Below are 17,598 nucleotides of genomic sequence, written 5' to 3' on the forward strand. Positions count from 1 at the left end.
TGCGTGTGATATATACACACACCGTACCGCTCAAATGTTTGCAATTACTATTTTTAATGTTTTTGAAAGAAGCGTCTTCTGTTCACCAAGGCTGCATTCATTGAATCAAAAATACAAAAAAACAACAGTAATATTGTGAAATATTACAATTTAAAAATAGTTGTTTTCTATTTTAACATACTTTAAAATGTAATTTATTCCTGTGATCAAAGCTGAATTTATCATCATCATTACTCCAGTGGCACATGATCCATCAGAAATCATACTAATATGATGATTTATTTATAAAAAGATATAAAAGAACAGCATTTAATAAAATAGAAATCTTTTGTAACAATATACACTCCAATCAAAAATGTAGGGTCAGCAATTGCTTCTTTTTTATTTTTAGAAAGAAATAGGTACTTTTATTCAACGAGGATGTTAAATTGATTTTTTTTTTTAAGTGACAGTAAAGATTTAATAGAAAAGATGTCCATTTTGAATAAATGCTGTTCTTTTAAATGTTATATTCATCAATAAATCCTGAAAAAAGTATCAAAGATTCTAAAAAAATATGAATTAGCTCAACAGTTTCCAACATTGATAATAACGTTGTTTCAGATCATCTATCAGAATGATTTCTGAAGGATCATGTGACACTGAAGACTGGAGTAATGATGCTGAAAATTCAGCTTTGATCACAGGAATAAATTACATTTTAAAGTATATTAAAACAGAAAACCATTATTTGAAATCATAATAATAATGTATCACAATATTACAGTTTTTCCTGTATTTTTGATCAAATAAATGCAGCATGAGAGACTTCTTTCAAAAACATTAAAAGTACCATAGTCACATTTGCGAATGAAGATTCCCCATGCAAATTTGTACTTTTACAACCAGATCGTTGTATTGCACAACTGGTAATGTGGCCTTCCTTGTTGATAAAAGCACCTGCTGTAATATAAAGAAAACAAATTTGTGTTTTTTTTCTCCCAAGTTTTAAAATATTTATTAGGTTTCATAAGCATTTACACAGAGAAATAAGAGGAACTTCTGTCATAACATCACTAGAATGGATGGCAAAGACAGACACTCAGGGTCGCCTCAGCGGTCCACCTCTCCGAACACGATGTCCTGGGTGCCTGTGGGAAGAGACAACAGCGGGTTTAGGACAACATCTTAACGGTTATGAAACACTGAGTCATTTTATACTTTCTCCTATCCAAGTTTCATTTCCAGAAACACTGCATTAAGCATACGTAAAAACTGGAACTAGCACAATGAAACAACTGACTGCAATATCCCTTACACTTCCTCTGTTGCCACACTACGATCCTCCTTATTTTTCATGTAAGAGCGGCGCGCAGCCATTTGTAAATTCATCGTGTCTGGAAGAGTCTCATCCTGTTCCAGTTATTGTATCTGTACAGAACAGCGTATGCTGCTTGATACTGCATACATATTTCTTACGTATTTCTATTTTAATGTTCTGTGGCTTTTAGCGCAAATAGTCTTACCATTTACAGCACTTTATTATTCTTAATCTGGTCATTTCCCCAAAGCGGCTAATTAATCGGAAGTTGCACGTTCAGCGAAAATAGCATATTTCCACAAATTAAAATTAAGTGGATGCATTTGTAAATGAATGCTCTTCTTAGTTGCTTGGTCTTTAGATTCATTGAAAACACACGTTATGTTTAAAATATCACTGCACTGACACACATCTATGAGTTTTTTATAACTATCTTTAACATGCCATTAGCAAGCAATCAATGCATAAGAAATACACATTAAGGTTGTGACATTTGTCTTATATAAATGCTCATTAACAAATGATCTGTTAAGCATGATATTGTTATATACAGAGGATTCTGACTGTCAATGAGTTGTGTGTGTTCACAGGCATATAAATAAGCAGAAAGTGTGCAAAAGCTCAAAACCGCGATACACCACCCATGGTTCGAACCACATTGCTCTCATGTCAAACCGAACGTGCCCCAGCCAAGCTCTCACTTCATCTTATGCCACAAAATACTATTTTTTTTTTCTTCCTTGACATTAGTACACGTTTAACAACTAATCAGAGCTGTATGTTACTAAATATTGTAATAATATAATATACTCAATATAGACTAACTTTAGTCTTCTATGTACATCACATGACTTGGGCGATTGCTCAAGCTGCATGGTGGAAGGACAGAGAGAGTCAGTTTCCCCATTTAGCCAGGCAGGCAAAATGCTACCTTGGAGTCCCACAAACATTGCCGTTTTCATAGCTTGCTACAAAAAAAAAAAAAAACACACTCTCACACCTCAGAAAACTGCTTTCCTGTCCTCTCAGTGCACACTCTTTAGTTAAAAGTGCACCGTGTATAAAGCACAAGAGAAATTACGCACGTGCAACATTACGATGTCCAGTTGGAAGTCATGAAATAAAAGTAAAGTACGAATAAATCACGTAAATGGTTCGACGTGTGTGAGCTGGGAAGGCATGCAGGTATGATCATTCTGTTCATCAGAAGCAGTTTTCATGTTTCACCATGGTAACTGCTGTCTCCATAACCCCAAACTGCCACTTTATTTTCACTTTATTTATTTTGTTTATTTTTAAATTAGTGTGGTGTACATTGTAGTATTAACAAAAACTGCTTTTTAAAGCAGCACTAGGTAACTTTTCAACCTTCATAATATATTTTTTAAGACTCTTGTGATGATACATCGACTTACAATAGGTTGAATGACACGTCTGCCATAGCCTGACGGGGTCTGTATCATTTTATAATCGTACTTTTAAATCGGGTAGTAACCCGAGAACAAAAAGAACTACAAAATTTGACTGCTTTACGGCATATACGTCACTTCCACCAACACCCACACTTCCTTACATTCGGACGTGCGAGCCTAACTTCGTTCGTCGGATAATATAGTCATGTCCGAAGCAGCAGACACACATAAGAAAGAAAAGGTTTTGTTGGAGGAAAGCAATAAGAGGAAACGAGAAAGTGATGGGATTAAAGGCAGGACGAGGATCAACATGTGACCAGCGTTTGCTCGTCGGCGTGAGCTGAAGGAGGCGTGCCCGACCGATGCTGTCATGCTTGTTACGGTGATTACCTACCACTCAAACATTGAACTGAAGTATCATAGATTCTGTAAAACGCTAACCAATAGACCACTATAATGACGCTGGCTTGTAAACGTGAGCATCGTGATTATTTGGCGTTTGAAAAAAATAAAACCCATGAAATTATATTCATATGACATGCTGAAACATATGCCACTGACTGTACCTGGGATGAAGACATTTCACACGCGCCGTCAGAAAAACACCTGCATGTGAACTCTTGCAGTGTTCAGGGGATATGTAAGTGCTGCACCAACCCGCGGGGACGCTTTTATGAAGTTATTTGGCCCGCACCGCACCACTGTATATATTTTTACAACCCGCCGCGCACCCGTGACCATTAAATAGACATACGGGGTCCGCGGGTTATGAGACGACCCGCGCATCACTAGTTCAGGGCTATCAGGGCTGTCATGTCAACAAATGCACGCGGGATGGCATCCCCTGATTTAGGATGACAGAGCTTAGGACAGTAGTTGAGGACATTATTTTTTCCAAACTGTAGGGGGACCCCGAGTGCAAAAGTTGCCAAGTGCTGCTTTAATAGCTTTCACTTATAGGCCTATTTAATCTTCAGTATTAGTCATATCCATACAATTTATGTGTTTAAGTAGGCTAAAGTGGGACATTTACTTGTGTTATCAATTTGTATGAAATCTTTTTTTTTTTTTTTTACATTATGTTAACAGATTAACTAGTCTACAGTGCAGATATTTATTTCATTTTAGTTCAGGGTATATACAGCAATCCTTAAGTTAAATTTACTACTTTTTAATACCTTTTTTACTACCTTCAGAATATTTTTTAACATATATAACAGATTTTGACATATAACATACAAAAAAGAATAGATTTAGAATCGACACCAGGAGGAAATCTGTTATAAGTTATCATTCAGACACAGTAAAATACATCTCAACATTCACAAAGGTTGGTTAAGGAGAAGCATTACTGCATACACATTTGATTTCAATTAATAATTGGTAATTCAGCAATTAAATTATTTAGTGTTTTTTTTCCAACAACAAAACCTGTGCCAAATATTACATTTCTATAACTGTGATAAGTTGATGAATTTAACAAAATACTAAAGATACTAAAAACTAGTGCTCTCAATCGATTAAAAACTTTAACTAGATTAATCACACATTTTTTCTGTGATTAATAGCAATACAAAAGAAATGTTTTTGTATGTTTTTAATATATTTTTTAATATAATAATTTCACAGTTAATCAAATTAATGTAGAAACAACATAAAGACAGTATATTTTAAATACTTGTTTATGAATGAAGGCCAGTATTACTGATATTAATACAACTACTGATTTTTTTTTTTACATTTATTATTAGACTTCAAAAATATAACAGTTTCTAATTTAAGTAAACTTAAAACAATGCTAACATAAACCCATAATAAATACCATGTTTACTCCTGCCCTTCCTGTCTGAACAGTTAGGAAATATACAGAAATGTAAAAAAGTTATCAAAGTTATATGCAGTCTGCACTGCATAAACTATAAATTAAATAGTTAATCTTTATTAAAGCTACAAAAGTTATTTAGTCAAGAGCAGCGAGTCATTTTCTCTGTTCCCTTTGTTCTTTAACTTTACTGACAGGAAGCTTTATTGGCTGCTGTCCCTTTAACAGCAGACACACACGCAGATCTCACTGTACTGTCTATGAATCTCACCTCATTCTCTCACAACTCTTTTTGTTCATTTTAGACTTTATACAAATCATTTAGGATTCCTCTTATGAGGATAGTCGTTGAAGATATGCCTTGAAGCACGTCTAGAAAAAAGCGTAAGCCAGCCACTTCTGCTGAGATGGTGCCGAACGACCGCTGAATATGACGTCAGCGTCAAACATACGTTGAGACGGAGACGAAAGATCTTTGATTATGTGCCCAGATACGCTAAAGCCCATATTTAAACGAACAAACGCGAACGCAGATAGAATTTCAATCAGAATAGGACACCTGATAGTCTGAAAAAATAATACTAATTTGGAAAAAAATAATACCTCTGAGATGATATTTAACACTTTTAATGGCCTTAAATTTGACAATTTTGATTTATCACTTTTTAATACTTTTTAAAACCCTGCAGACACCCTGTAGTTTACTCAGGTATGCTAACTGCTATATTAAAAAAAGGGAAGCCAATGTGTAAAGTTAATAGGTTAAATTATTGCTTTTGTTATTATGTTAAAAGTGAATCTAGTGTTATAATTGCTGGTGCTCTGCCATGAACCATGATATAGGTGTATTGTTACACCCCTATAAAACAGGATGGACTCTGGTGTGGACACTGTACTTCAGGATCACAGATTCTACGTCTTTCCACAGCAAGAATTTCCCCCACAAAATGTCATCTGAATTAGTAAGTAACATGTCTGTCACTTTTATCTGTCACAATAAATCACACTTCCAATGATGATTAAATCTAACGATGGTGTAGCTCATATCACATCGAAACTCGCAAATTATTATTGTCGTTACACTTTGTTCTCAATTTGTCAATGTGGCCCCAATTCATATTAGGTGGCCTTAAGTTCAATGTACGTACATCAAAAAATAAGTACTATGTACTTACTGTGTTCAAATTGTATTGCAAAACACCTTTTGCTGATATTGAGGTGGGATACGGGTAGAGTTAGGGACAGGTGTGGTGGTGTGGGTCAGTTTAGGGGGAGGGTTAGGGGTAAGGGAAGTGCCAAATGTGTAATTACAAATGTAACTACAGAAATTACTTACATACATTTTTACATGCGGGTATTTTTTTTAAATGTAGGTACAATGTAATAACATGTATGTACACAATAAGTCCATTGTATCACATGATTAATTAAAATGTTAGTACATAGTAGTTAAGGCCACCTAATATAAAGTGGGTCCGTTAATGTTAACATCAGCATTGTGTTACTACATGTATTTAGTGTATATTAGCATTACCTATCGAGTTACATTTCTGTACAGTCTAATCTTTTGCTTTTGACTACAGGTGAATCTACAGTGGGGGGGGGGGGGGGGGGTACAATCATTTGAATATACTCCAGGGTTTCTAATGATACAAAGCCATATGCTAATCGCTGAAGTAACCCTTTAAGTGTGTTGAAAATGATGTTATGATGTTAGGCCTACTCCGTGCGTTCACTTGTTCACACAGATATGACGCAATTGACAGGCGACTTCCTCAAACGCTATGCTGAAACGTCCCGGTCCTTGGCTAAAATAGCAATTCTCACAATATACAAATAGTTGGAAACATTTGGGATATTCTAGGTACTCAACTGAACAAAATATATAACACCGGCCTAGTGGTTTTTGGATATTTTACTGCAAAAATACATCATAGTGCACTTTTAAACAAATATTTAAAATATACTGTATATGTTGTTTCAACATTATTTTAGAGATTAAATGTGGAACGTATTACAATATAAAAAATATACTACAAATTTTGATGTTAGGCAGAATTAATTGCAGAAAAAATGTGCAATTGATTTTCTTTAATCTGAGAGCACTAATAAATATTGTATCAACATCACCTGTAACTGACCTTTTTCATACTTCAAAACAACTTGATGTGACATGCAAATCTCTGTATTTACTCAAAAACAGACAGAACTGAGACTGAACTAGTTCTTACCGATGATTGCCACCACGTCAGCAAGCATGTGTCCTTTAGACATTTTGTCTAAACCAGCCTGAGAAAAACAGACCACATCATTGAGCAACATCACAACATAAAGAGGAAAAAGATCAAACCTGCAGTATATGGGTGACACTTTACAATACAGGTTCATTAGAATAAACAATACTTCTACAGCATTTATTACGGCTAAATGTTAACTTCAATATTACACTACTAAAAAGTTTGGGGACACTACAACTGTATGACTGAAATTTGACTATGATTGACTTAATATTATTATTTTATTTTTGTTTTTTGAAGAGGAAAGGTAATCAATAATTTTATTTAGCAATGAAGCATTAAATCAATAAACAAAAGCTGACAATCCTGAAAAAGTGAATCAGGGCTTCTACAAAATTAAGCCGCACAAATGTTTAACATGTTGATAATAAGTAAGGGATAATCCACGGCTAGCCATGCATTAAAGGATTTTAATGCACGGCGTAGAGGCGAAGAACCGCCCGACGCGAAGCGAAGGGTGGTTGCCTCTAGGTCGTGCATTAAAATAATTTAATGCATGGCAAGCCGTGGATTATCCTGCTTATACCATGGTTATTTGCCAAGTTAAAAACAAGTTAAAGCTGTAACTGATGCTTTTTAGGAGACGGGTTAAAATGACGGTTGTTTTCTTACGTCTCGTTAGTTCTAGCACACCGTCGCTTTAAATAAAGTAGAGCCATTGAAATGTTTTTATATGAACAAATTACCACATTTATTTAAATTCATTATTAAAGGAAAGAGACAGAGAACTGAAACTGAAATATCAGCGAGAGAGAGAGAGAGAGAGAGAGAGAGAGAGAGAGAGAGAGAGAGAGAGAGAGAGAGAGAGAGAGAGAGAGAGATGCGTTCGCGATCTCTTCATGTCAGTCTGAAGATCCCCTCGTTGCTTAAGCATATCGAACATAACTAAATGGTTATTTAATGGATTTATTACAATTATTTATGAATGACAGGCAACACTGCAGTGACAAGGCAATCTTTATTTGAACGAATCATCATTATGTAGCCTAGTGTGAAATAAACCCTGCGTCATAAAGACACATTACATTTAATGCATTAAATTATATAATAATATAGGTGCTCGAGTCTGTCAGTGTGTGTGTTACGACCATCAAAGACTGTAAAAAACGCACGACACGGCGACATGATCCGCAACTCGGTGTCATAATAATAATAATAGTAATAATGCGTTCGATTTATATAGCGCTTTTCAAGGCACTCAAAGCGCTTTACATTGAAGCAGGGAATCTCCTCAACCACCACCAATGTGCAGCATCCACCTGGATGATGCGACGGCAGCCTTATTGCGCCAGAACGCTCACCACACACCAGCTGATTGGTGGAGAGGAGACCGAGGGATGAAGCCAATCAGGATATGGGGATTATTAGGAGGCCATGATGGACAGGGGCCAATGGGCAAATTTGGCCAGGATGCCGGTGTCATGTCAGTGTCAGTGTTTGTCGCGATAATGTCAGTGACATGACAATGAAGACCGCATGTGCCACGGAGGTGCCAATACAATACGCGCATAGTTATAGATATGTATACGTATAAATATCTGCTCATAGTGACATATGTGCCATTGGCTTCTGTGTGTCACGTAATGTCTCATGTCACTTAATTTTGCCATAGATCTGTGGTTGATACTGCCAGCTGCCACTGTCACTCTGTTTGCAAGCGTAACTGTGTTACTATGGTTACCAGTGTTTATAGTGGCGGATTAATTTCGAACTGTAATCAAACTGACTGGAAGCCCCTGTGCATTAAACGATTTTACTGCAAACCTTCCAGCCAATCAGAATCAAGTATTAAAACAGACCATGGTATAACAAGACTTATTACACAGCTCTTTTGATTCTGATTGATTCTGATTGGTCAATCGCGCATTCCAACGGTATGTTTTTTCCAGATAACAACCGCTCATACGGGTAATACGAGTTATCTTGACCGGTACTACTTCTATGCTTAACGCTGGCGCCATCTTGTGGCTGTAAATACTTAAACAGCCATGGCTACAATGGAAGACTTCAAGGCAGGTTTCCTTTATAAAGTTTTAAATACGGATATTTTTTTTACACAAACGCATCGATTCGAATCAGAAGGCTCTGTTAACTCATCGGAGCCGTGTGGAGCATCTTATTTGACGGACAGCTGCATTTTTTATGGACTTCAAAAACAGCTACAATTACTGCTTGGATTAACGTTAGCCTGGACTTTTTAAATATAACTCCGATTGTATTTGTCTGAAAGAAGAAAGTCATATACACCTATGATAACTTGAGGGTGAGTAAATCATAGGCTTGGTTTCATTTTTGGGTGAACTAACCCTTTCAGCATTCATTTTCAACATTTAGCAGCAATAGATAAAGGCTTAAAGCAGTTTGAAACTGTTTTTCTTCGCGGAAGCTTTGCGTAAGAGCTAATAAAATATTTAATTTCAAGACAACATTTTGTGTCTAATTTATTTGAGACTAGTAACTGTGTAATAAGCGGGATAATGTTCACCTCCGCTTCGCGTCGGGGTCCTGATCACTCTGTCGGGGTTTATTCTGCGATAACCGGCTGGGTGTACATTATCCCTTACGTGTTTCTTGAGCAGCAAATCAGCATATCAGAATGATTTCTGAAGGATCATGTGATGCTGAAGACTGGAGTAATTATGCTGAAAATTCAGCTTTGCGTCACAGGAATAAAACACATTTTAAAATATTTTAAATTGTAATATTTCACTATATAATAATATTATTAAACAATAACACTATTGTTTTTACTGTATATTTAACCAAATAAATGCAGCCTTGATGAACATAAGAGACCAATTTCAAAAGCAAAAGATGCTTCTGAACCTGAACTTTTGAAGTGTATGATCCTTTTATTTTTTTACAAAGCTTACTTATTTTATATTATGTATTGGTCTTTGGTGAGTGCATTAACAATAACTCAATCAAAATAGTAAACTGATTTAATTACCAAGTGAGCAAAGCCAGGTGCCTTGATCTTGCAGCGGTACGGCCTGCTGGACCCGTCAGACACCAGATACACACCAAACTCACCCTGCAGAACAACACAACTGACTTCAGGCTAGGGAATTGTAGGCAATATAACCATTCAGTAGTTATTATAAGTATAGTTGTATTTAACTGCATTTATCGGCAGTCTGGTCCCAAATTATAAGATCATAAAAAGTTAGAGAAAAAAAACAAAAACAAAAAAATGTACAAATATACTGGTTGCATTGCAAGTTTTTGATTGAGTGAAAAGAACCAGGGGTCAGTTGCATAAAGTATTAAGACTAGTCTTACAAGTTAGTCATCAAACAATATTCTTTAATACTGCTCAACTTCTCTTTGTTTTTTATTTTTTAAGTCAGTTACATAAAAACGTAGATTGGTCTAATTTGATACAGAAAGTTAACGGCTGTTTCACACCTCAAGCCATCACTATAGCTACACGAGAGTATTCACACTGGAAGCGCTTATACAGCGTCACCGCAGCGGCCCCAAAGCTACATACAAGTGAGCATTTCATTGCAAAGACAACTATATTTTGTTGTTTACCATTAACAAGACAGAAAACTGGCAAGACAGCAAACAGTGGATTAAAAAACACACACTCAGGTTTGATTTAGGCAGTGCTAGAACACTTGTCTGTTTAGGCATATTGCATAATAAACTAAAAGATAGTTTATATATCATATTTTTTGACTGTTAGCTTTTTATAATACACCACACTTTCACCCAAACAGAATAAATAAAAAAACAAGTTTAAATGGGTAAATCTTCTATAAATATATTCTTCGTTTTCTTTTCTGACATACTCCAGTTCTTGTTAAACACACTAGACACGCTTATTCTTCTGTTCATTTTAAGCACTTTTTGTGTTAAATCATATTTATTTTGTGCACTTTGACTTTAATTAAGCATCAGTAGCGCAGCAAAAATAGACTCGGCCCAAAACCCCCGCTTCACTTCTGCTCAAGTGACGCCCCTTCTCCCGGTGTGAATGTTCTCATTGCTTAACATGCACAAAATATGTGCTGCTCACGCTTGTGGTGTACAATGGACATAAGACTGATAAATTTACTGCTAGTTGGTCAGACTAGTTCTTAACATTAATGGCTGTTTATGCAACTGACCCAAGACCGTAAGAGTCATTTATCCGGGAATCAGACAATCACAGGTGCTGTGTTGTGGCATTGCTTAATAAAAACAGCACCACAAAAACAAAAAAGTACCTTTACACAGCACCACAAAGACAATAAGTTTAGAAACCCACATTCTCCACATGTGCACGCTGAGCCAAACCAAAAACAATTAAACACTGCCGATGAGGCCAATGCAAAAATTACTCTTAAGAAGATAATGGTGTGCAGGTAACTCTTGTTGATTCATGACTCACCTTTGGTGCCTCTACAGCAGTGTACGTGGCTCCTGGAGGGACCTGGTAGCCCTCAGTGTACAGCTTAAAGTGATGAATAAGAGATTCCATTGACGTCTGCATGAAAAGAAATATTATATTCCCTTACAGGACACAAACATGAAAACATTATAAACGTTCTTAAAGGTGGAGTGTGCTTTTTATGTTAAATAATTGACTTAATGAGTCAAACTTCTATAGTAGTAAACATGAGCAATTATCATTTTTGTATTTCTTTTTTTTCATAGGTGTGTGAAAAAGAAAAGACCCCCTATTGAATTGTATGGTCTTGTGTATCAGGACATAAAAATAAATTGATTTGGTCCATGGCAATCTTAAAATGGGGTAAATACAACCTCAGATGAACAACAACACATGGCATATTATACCGTGTCATTGTTTATTTAACAAAAACTGGGCCAATATGAAAAAGCCATGTGTGACAAAAACGCTTCCGTAGGAATTAACAGGGTACGTAGCAGTCAGACACTTCTAATCAAATGCCTTTGATTAATCAGTAAGTGTGATCACTCTTTACAAAAACAGAAGTTTGCTGGTCAGGAGCATTAAAGTGTGTGTTAACACAATGCAAAGGAGAAAATGCATCAGCAATGATCTTAGAGAAGCAATTGTTGCTGCCCATCAATCTGAGAAGGGTTATATGGCCATTTCCAAACAATTTGAACTCATTCTTCAGTGAAGAAGATTATTCACAAGTAGAAAATGTTTAAGACAGTTGCCAATCTACCCAGACATGCATGCATGTATGTATGCATGTATGTATGTATGTACGTATGCATGTATGTACGTATGCATGTATGTACGTATGCATGTATGCACGTATGTATGTATGCACGTATGTATGCACGTATGTATGTATGCACGTATGTATGTATGCACGTATGTATGTATGCACGTATGTATGTATGCACGTATGTATGTATGCACGTATGTATGTATGCACGTATGTATGTATGCACGTATGTATGCACGTATGTATGTACGTATGTATGTATGTATGTATGCACGTATGTATGTATGCACGTATGTATGTATGTATGTATGCACGTATGTATGTATGCACGTATGTATGTATGTATGCACGTATGTATGTATGCACGTATGCACGTATGTACGTATGCACGTATGTATGTATGCACGTATGTATGTATGTATGTATGTATGCACGTATGTATGTATGCACGTATGTATGTATGTATGTATGTATGCACGTATGTATGTATGCATGCATGTATGCACGTATGCATGTATGCATGCACGTATGTATGTATTTATGTATGCACGTATGCACGTATGTATGTATGCACGCATGTATGTATGTATGCATGCATGTATGCACGTATGCATGCACGTATGTATGTATGCATGTATGTATGCATGTATATGAGGCGCCACGTAGGATTTAAATCAAACTTCGCTTATCAATACATACATAACACACGTGCATATGCACCTATACATTACTCGGATATACATGTATACTATTGGATGTTCAAAATACATATATGAAATACACGTGCACACTAATATGAAATCCATATTAATACATAAATTGTTAGTAATGAATGCATACACACTTGTGAATTACTTGCATATACATATAAACTTTCATGCATATACACCTATAAACACTCGCATATACATATAAACTTCAATGCATATACACCTATAAACACTCGCATTTACATATAAACTTCAATGCATATACACCTATAAATACTCGCATTTACATATAAACTTCCATGCATATACACCTATAAACACTCGCATTTACATATAAACTTCCATGCATATACACCTATAAACACTCGCATTTACATATAAACTTCCATGCATATACACCTATAAACACTCGCATTTACATATAAACTTCCATGCATATACACCTATAAACACTCGCATTTACATATAAACTTCCATGCATATACACCTATAAACACTCGCATATACACATAAACTCACTGCACGCAGACACACCTATACTCACTCGCACATACATATAAACTCGATGCGCGCGTACACATCCATAAAACACTCGCGCATACATACAAAATAAAACGTGGATGCATGCTTTAGTTCGATCTCAAAATAGGCGGGCACAAAACGCCCCTTTCCTCTGATTGGTCAACCAAAGATCAAGCCTTGCCATTCTTATCTCCAGAACTCCGCTCCGCGCAATCTTCATTTATAGGCCTAGCGCTTCTTACAATACAGATTATTTCAAAGCAGCTTTACAGATAATATAAAAATTAATAGACATAGTTTTTTTGGCTTTACCAACAGCTCTAAGATAAAGTTTATCGAGCTATTAAAGTTCTTGATTAAATCACTTTCGTTGTAAAAATCATTAACTCAAGACGCTTAAATGACATCTTTTTAACTGAAAACAGAACAGAAACAGAAATGTTTAATCCGCTCTTGCCGTTCATTTACATGTTTTAGAAACTATGAATTAACACATTGAAAAATAAGCCAGAGATGAATATATATTTCGATATTTATTGCCACCAATTAGCGTCATATATTAATTAGTCAAACAAGGCTACCTTTTTAAAATAGCTATATCTTATTAAATATAGGCATGCCATCTTTTAATTTAAAATCTCAAATTTATTCAATACAGTTAGAGTTTGAAACTATATTGTTTCAGCCCAATATCCTGCGCTGCAAAGGTGGCAATGCAGCATCTGAAGTTGCTTATAGATGTATTTACACAGTTTAATGCTGAGAGAGTTCTGTACATTCACACAGCAGAGCAAATATATAACCTAATGCAATGACATTAGTTTTATGTTTTATACAAAATGCTTTGAATACAGAAATATGAAATAGAATTACAAGATGAAACGAATATTAAATATTGCCAGTAGGTGGCAGCAAGTCACTGTGTTAATGAATGAGTCATTTTGTTCAGTTGATTCGCTCGAACCGCTGATTCATTCAATAATACAAAGGCTGTATGGCTGGTGAGTCACTCAACCGATTTGTTCAAAGACTCGGATTCATTCACGAATTAACTAGCTTACTCTGTGCGCCTTATGTTGCGAGTCGCACAATGATCTGGTTTGCTGTAGAAATTAAGCTGGCAGAAAAAATAAAGCATTGTTTTTATTGGACTGCTGATCACTTCACTGCAACATTCTCTCTTTTATTAGTCTGGCTGTTTGATGAGAACAAGATTAAATGTAGTTGCACTAAACTCTGTTAATAATCTGTACAAGGATATATATATATATATATATATATATATATATATATATATATATTCTGTTGCGCAATGCGCGGAGAACTGAGGGCGCGGCTTGATCTTTGGTTGACCAATCAGCGGAAAGGGGCGTTTTGTTCCCGCCCATGTTGAGATTGAATATTCAAGCTGTTTATCCATTTTTTTTTTTTTTCATTTGGCGGATTAGAACAGAGTGTGATTAAAACAAAAATAAAAATATGAGGGGGAAAAACGACTCAAGGTTTGTTTATTTATTCTCTTAGGGAGGGTCGAATATATGATAAAGGAATGCTTTCTTAGTTTTTCCGTTTGGAAGACAAAAAGGAAAAAACAAATTAACCGAAGGTACACGGACCGCCAAGTAAGCATGTTTCGCAAAATTCTATTGCTTCAGTTGTAGCACGATCCCTCTCCATGATTGCAAAGTTGTAAATGCGGTAAATATAGGCAGGTTCCTTCCGTGTACACACAAATGACTTCCTTTTACACTGAAATGCCTTCCGTTTGCACTGAAAAGTTCACGCACAACCACATATAAAAACACTCGCACATCCACATATGAAATCACTCGCACATCCACATATGAAATCACTCGCATATACACAATTTAAGCATGCATCCACGTTTTATTTTGTATGTATGCGCGTTTTATGGATGTGTATGCGCGCATCAAATTAATATGTAGTGTTTATAGGTGTATATGCATGGAAGTTTATATGTATATGCGAGTGTTTATAGGTGTATATGCATGGAAGTATACATGTATATGCGAGTAATGTATATAGGTGCATATGCACGTATGTTATGTATGTATTGATAAGCGAAGTTTGATTGAAATCCTACGTGGCGCCTCATACATGTATGCATGTACGTACGTACGTATGCACGCATGTATGTATGCATGTATGTATGTACGGATGGATGTTAAGCCATTTACCCCTGGTTTCACAGACAAGGCTTAAAGGGTTAATTCACCCAAAAATGAAAATTCTGTCATCATTTACTCTCCCTCAAGTTGTTCCAAACCTGCATGAATTTCTTCTGCTGAACACAAAGGAAGATATTTGGAAGAATGTTTGTATATAAGCAGATTTTGAGCCCCATTGAATACCATAGTAGGGAAAAAAATACTATGGTATTCAATGGGGCAATAGTCAAAATCTGCTTATATACAAACATTCTTCCAAATATCTTCCTTTGTGTTCAGCAGAAGAAAGAAATTAATGCAGGTTTGGAACTTGAGGGAGAGTAAATGATGACAGAATTTTCATTTTTGGGTGAACTAACCCTTTAAGTCTAGTCCGAGACTAAAACCCATGTTTGAGCTCTTTTAACGTAAAGAAACATGCACTGACAAATCTTAAAATATGTCAATGCCATTGTTTTGTTTTAAAACGCACACCAGGAATGTTTTTTCCAAGACGTTTGTAAGAGCTACTTAAATGTCCTAATTGAAAGAAGACCTAATCCTGGTTTAGACTAAGCCCTATCTGTGAAATCGGGCCATAAAGTTTTTGTTTAACACTGTCAAAGATGCTCAAACAAACAATGTTTTGAAGCACCACAAAGAAAAAATGTCTCAACCAATGTCTTGAACCAAAGAATATGAGGGGAGTGTTTGGAAAACCAGTTTGAAAAAGTTGTTTAGTGACATTGTTGGTGCACAAATTACACAGTTACACCGTTAAACAAGTTTATTAAATCATTATGAAAATCACATTTCTTGCCATTTGAGCACAAGATACATATGCAAACATATCTTACCTTCATTTCAGATCTCTTGGGTGGAGCTATTTTAGCGTCATCTACTTTAATCTCTCCGGCAGGCATTTTGTTGAGACACTGAAGCATGATGTGCAGAGACTGTCTCATTTCCTCAACACGGCACAGATATCTGAAAGATCATTTATGTCACTAATAAAATCCAAAAGAAGCATAGGACTATATGCATCTTATTCTATATATGAAAGTAATGCTTTTTTTGTTGTTGTTGGTAATAACAAAACCTGTATTTTAATGTTATTTACAGTATAAATTCCTCATGTAAAACATCATCATTAGGTTGGACGGTCTCAAGTTCTCAAAACATATATTATCTTTTTCTACGCTACACTCATCACTCCACATTTCACATGTGATACCATCAGCATATGTGGTTAGAAAGCTAAGCAAAGTCTAAGACCAATTTATAGCCTGTGGTCGCATTTAGATTTCCTGTCATTCTGAGCTTCCTGAAACTCTTAAAACCAGTCTAAGACAGAAAACTTTAACGTGTGGTCACCTGTCATAGCAGTCGCCATTACTTCCAACGGCCACGTCAAACTCTACCTCGTCGTATTTGTCGTATGGTTGACTCTTCCTCAGATCCCACTTGATACCAGAACCTCTGAGCATCACTCCGCTGAAAAAGATCAAGAGCGATTCAAATAAACCATTCAAAAGACTTTAGTAACTGGATACTATGCTCATCCTAATTGAACATCACTCAGGCAGCTGTATACAATTAACAACATCACACACACAGATTTTAAAGAGATAGTTCAACCATTCAGTCATCATCAGGCCCTCAGTTGGCTCAAACCTGTATAACTTGCTAAAACACCAAATATAGTAACAGCTGTGATGTTCAACTTCAATGGGTGCGTTTACATGTCAATGGGTGCGTTTACATGCACACCAGTAAGCTGATAACTCAAAAAAATCTGCATTTGAAATAATCAGTTTTCCTTGTTCACATGCAAACCAGTACACTGACAATGCAAGTAAACCGTGTTTGCATGACTTTATTAATAAACCGGGTTATTTTCATGTAGTCACGTAGGCATGTGCCGATATCAATTTTTCATGTTGCGATTAATTGATGAAGTTTTATCACGATATACGATATTATCACGATATTGAAATAAGTTGCAAAAAAAAGTGTTGCCATAGCATAACAGCTTTAAGAACTATTTTTGTAAGAACAAAAATAACTGAATGTTTAAATATAATAATGCACCAAAAATATATACAGCTCTGGAAAAAAATTAAGAGACCCCTCGTTGAGAAATCAATGTTAAGTGGTCTCTTGATTTTTTTCAGAGCTGTAAAAGTACAATTTTCAAACAGATTAAATTGCAAAAAA

The 17,598-nt window shown here is 35.8% G+C and overlaps 1 protein-coding gene across 1 annotated transcript in view; it reads right to left on the reverse strand.

Annotated features, from left to right (window-relative positions):
• Positions 1 to 982: 982 nt before the first annotated feature.
• Positions 983 to 17,598, reverse strand: part of ndufs2 (NADH:ubiquinone oxidoreductase core subunit S2) — a 28,186-nt gene continuing 11,570 nt past the window's right edge. Inside the window, exons 9-14 of the mRNA XM_067445397.1 lie at positions 16,756 to 16,875; positions 16,239 to 16,368; positions 11,210 to 11,305; positions 9,782 to 9,865; positions 6,766 to 6,823; positions 983 to 1,130 (exon numbers count right to left, since the gene is read on the reverse strand). Of these exons, the coding sequence (XP_067301498.1) occupies positions 1,093 to 1,130; positions 6,766 to 6,823; positions 9,782 to 9,865; positions 11,210 to 11,305; positions 16,239 to 16,368; positions 16,756 to 16,875 (526 nt within the window). The 3' untranslated portion in view covers positions 983 to 1,092. The remainder of the gene's footprint in view (positions 1,131 to 6,765; positions 6,824 to 9,781; positions 9,866 to 11,209; positions 11,306 to 16,238; positions 16,369 to 16,755; positions 16,876 to 17,598) is intronic.

This window comes from Pseudorasbora parva, chromosome 1 (genome assembly GCF_024679245.1).
Source record: "Pseudorasbora parva isolate DD20220531a chromosome 1, ASM2467924v1, whole genome shotgun sequence".
Taxonomy (NCBI): domain Eukaryota; kingdom Metazoa; phylum Chordata; class Actinopteri; order Cypriniformes; family Gobionidae; genus Pseudorasbora; species Pseudorasbora parva.